At 43.7% G+C, this 2684-nt stretch overlaps 1 protein-coding gene across 1 annotated transcript in view; it reads left to right on the top strand.

Moving 5' to 3' along the window:
• The window catches only part of Cdc26 (cell division cycle 26), a 14594-nt gene that overhangs the window by 2879 nt on the left and 9031 nt on the right, over nt 1-2684 (top strand). The window contains exon 3 of the mRNA XM_031377573.1: nt 1315-1506. Coding sequence (XP_031233433.1) covers nt 1426-1506 — 81 coding nt within the window. The 5' untranslated portion in view covers nt 1315-1425. The remainder of the gene's footprint in view (nt 1-1314; nt 1507-2684) is intronic.

Here is a 2684-nt window from a genome sequence, read left to right as displayed (position 1 = left end):
TTTTTTGTGTAGCACTGGCTGTCCTGGAACTCACTTTGTAGACCAGGCTATCCTTGAACTCACAGAGATCCACCTGCTTCTGCCTCCTAAGTGCTGGGATTAAAGGGTTGCATCACCACTGCTCAGCTATGGCTGGCTTTTATGTGGGTGTTGGGGATTTGAAGTCAGGTCCACATGTCGGGGCAGGAAGTGCTCCTGCTCAACCCGTCTCCCTAACTCCTTGTTCCTTTTGTTTCTTGTCTGTTTTTGTTTTTGTTTTTGAGACAAGGTCTCCCTATGTTTCTTTAGCTGGTCTCCAACTTCCAGGCTCAAGTGACCCCAAGAAGTTGTGACTGTCTGGTGTGTCACTGCCCTCAACTCTTTCTTTTACCTACTGTGTCTTTTGGCGGATATTGGAGCACAAGATGATGGTTGGGTGTCTTGCTTGGGAGCCCACAGCTGGAAGGATCTTGGAACCAGAGACTGGGGGCCCAAGCTTGATTTCTGACCTAAGAACTCCAGACAGAGAATAGTTTCTGTGCTGCTTTATCAGTGGTGTCCCCCAGGCTTGGAATAAAGCATCCCAAAAAGTGTTAAAAAGGGGAAAAAAGGGGGCTGGCGAGATGGCTCAGCAGTTAAGAGCATTTGACTGCTCTTCTGAAGGTCCTGAGTTCAAATCCTAGCAACCACATGGTGGCTCACAACCATCCATAATGAGACCTGATGCCCTCTTCTGGTGCGTCTGAAGACAGCTACAGTGTACTTACATATAATAATAAGTAAATCTTTAAAAAAAAGAGGGGGGGAGAAAAAGAAAAGAAAAGAATTGCCTAGATCCTCTAATGGCAAATTGCTGGGTTTTGTTTTTAAAGATTTCATTTTAAATTTTGTATATGTAAGGGCTGGAGAGATGCCTCAGCGGTTAAGAACACTGACTGCTCTTCCAGAGGTCCTGAGTTCAATTCCCAGCAACCACATGGTGGCTCACAACCATCTGTAATGCCCTCTTCTGGTGTGTCCGAAGACAGCAACAGTGTACTCACACATATAAATGAATAAATAAATAAATAAGTCTTCAAAAAAATGTTTTTTGTATATGTAGGTACATGAGTGCTGGAGCCAAGGAGGCATCTGCTTCCCTGAAGCTGGAGTTACAGACGGGATAAGTTAGGGACTGACCTGATGTCCCCTGTGTATGCTTAGAATATGCTCTGAAACAAAGAGCTGTCTCTTTGGCTCCAGCAATAAATGGATGCCTACAGATTTTGAAGTCTATTTGTGGAATATAAATGAATTAATGTAATGTCTTGTTCACTTTATTATTCATGTTTACAGGTGTATCTGTTTGTAGCTGAGGCTTGGCACCCACAGCTTTTCCTGTCCTGCCATTTTAACAGCCCACAGCTCATTGGGTCTGGCTCCTCTGAAGTCCTGGTTGACTTCAATATGCTGCGACGGAAACCAACACGCCTGGAGCTCAAGCTCGATGACATTGAGGAGTTTGAGAACATTCGAAAGGACCTGGAGGTAAGGATTCAGTTTCTGATTCTTAGGGGAGAACAGCAAAGAACTAAGGACTTAGTGGCCTGAAACAACAGGAAATGATTCTTTTACAGTTATTTTTTAAAACATTACTATTTATTTAATAATTTTTTTCAAGGTTTTTTTGTTTTGTTTTGTTTGTGATCATGTTGCCCCATCCCCAATTCCTCCCAGGTCCTCCTTACCCACCCAATTTTATCTTCTTTCTCTTTCTCTCAAAATTACAAAAACAAATCCCCAAAACAAGAAACACAAAGTCCACAAAAGTGCCATTGAGTCCAGTGTTGTAGTGGCCGGCTCCTGGCTATGGAGCCTGCCCAGGAGTGCGGTTGATGTGCCCAGGGACATGGGAGATCTTGGAGAAGAGTGACCTTCCTTTCCACAGCGCTGTCAGTTGCAGATAGCTTCTTGGTTAGGGGCGGGTGAGACCCTTCTGGCTTGAACTTACGCAGGTTTTGTGTGTGTTACCACAGTCTCTGTGAGTTCATATGTGCATCAGTCTTATTGTGTGGATGATGCTGTTTCCTTAGGGGTCATCCTTCACCTCTGGGTCTCACAATCTTTCTGCCTCTTCCACATCGATCTCAGTCTTGAGGGGAGGAGTTTGATGAAGACATTCCAGTTAGGACAGGGTGCTTCAAAGTCTTCCACTATCTACACATTGTCCGTGTGTAGGTCCCTATGTTAATTCCCATCCAGTACAAGAAGAAACTCCTCTAATGGGACTGAGCAAGACACTGATCTGTGACTATGGCGACAGCCATATCATCGTTATATTGCTCTGATGTTTTAGCAGAATTGTCTTAGGCTTTCTCTAGGCCTGCGGCCTATCTAGTCTCAGGTTTGGGCATGCTAGGCAAACACTCTACCAACTGAGCAACATCCCAGCCTGTTAGCATTTGTTATAACTTGAAGTTACTGTTGTCTTTCCCCTCAGTGCTGGAGATCAATGTAGGACCTTGTGCATGTTAGGCAGAAACTTAGTGAACATTCACCTGTAAGTGGTACTTTTAAATATTACTTAATTACTCTTAGTTATTAATATGACCCAGCCAGCCCCCTAATAACAGAGGCAGAGTCCTGTGGATTGTATAATCAGCTTTAACACAGTTACTAGGCGCATTACCCTTATTCTGGTTTTCTTTTTTTTTTTTTTTTTTTTT

This window comes from Mastomys coucha, unplaced genomic scaffold (assembly GCF_008632895.1).
Source record: "Mastomys coucha isolate ucsf_1 unplaced genomic scaffold, UCSF_Mcou_1 pScaffold18, whole genome shotgun sequence".
NCBI classification, from domain to species: domain Eukaryota; kingdom Metazoa; phylum Chordata; class Mammalia; order Rodentia; family Muridae; genus Mastomys; species Mastomys coucha.
This window is presented reverse-complemented; position numbering and strand designations above follow the sequence as displayed.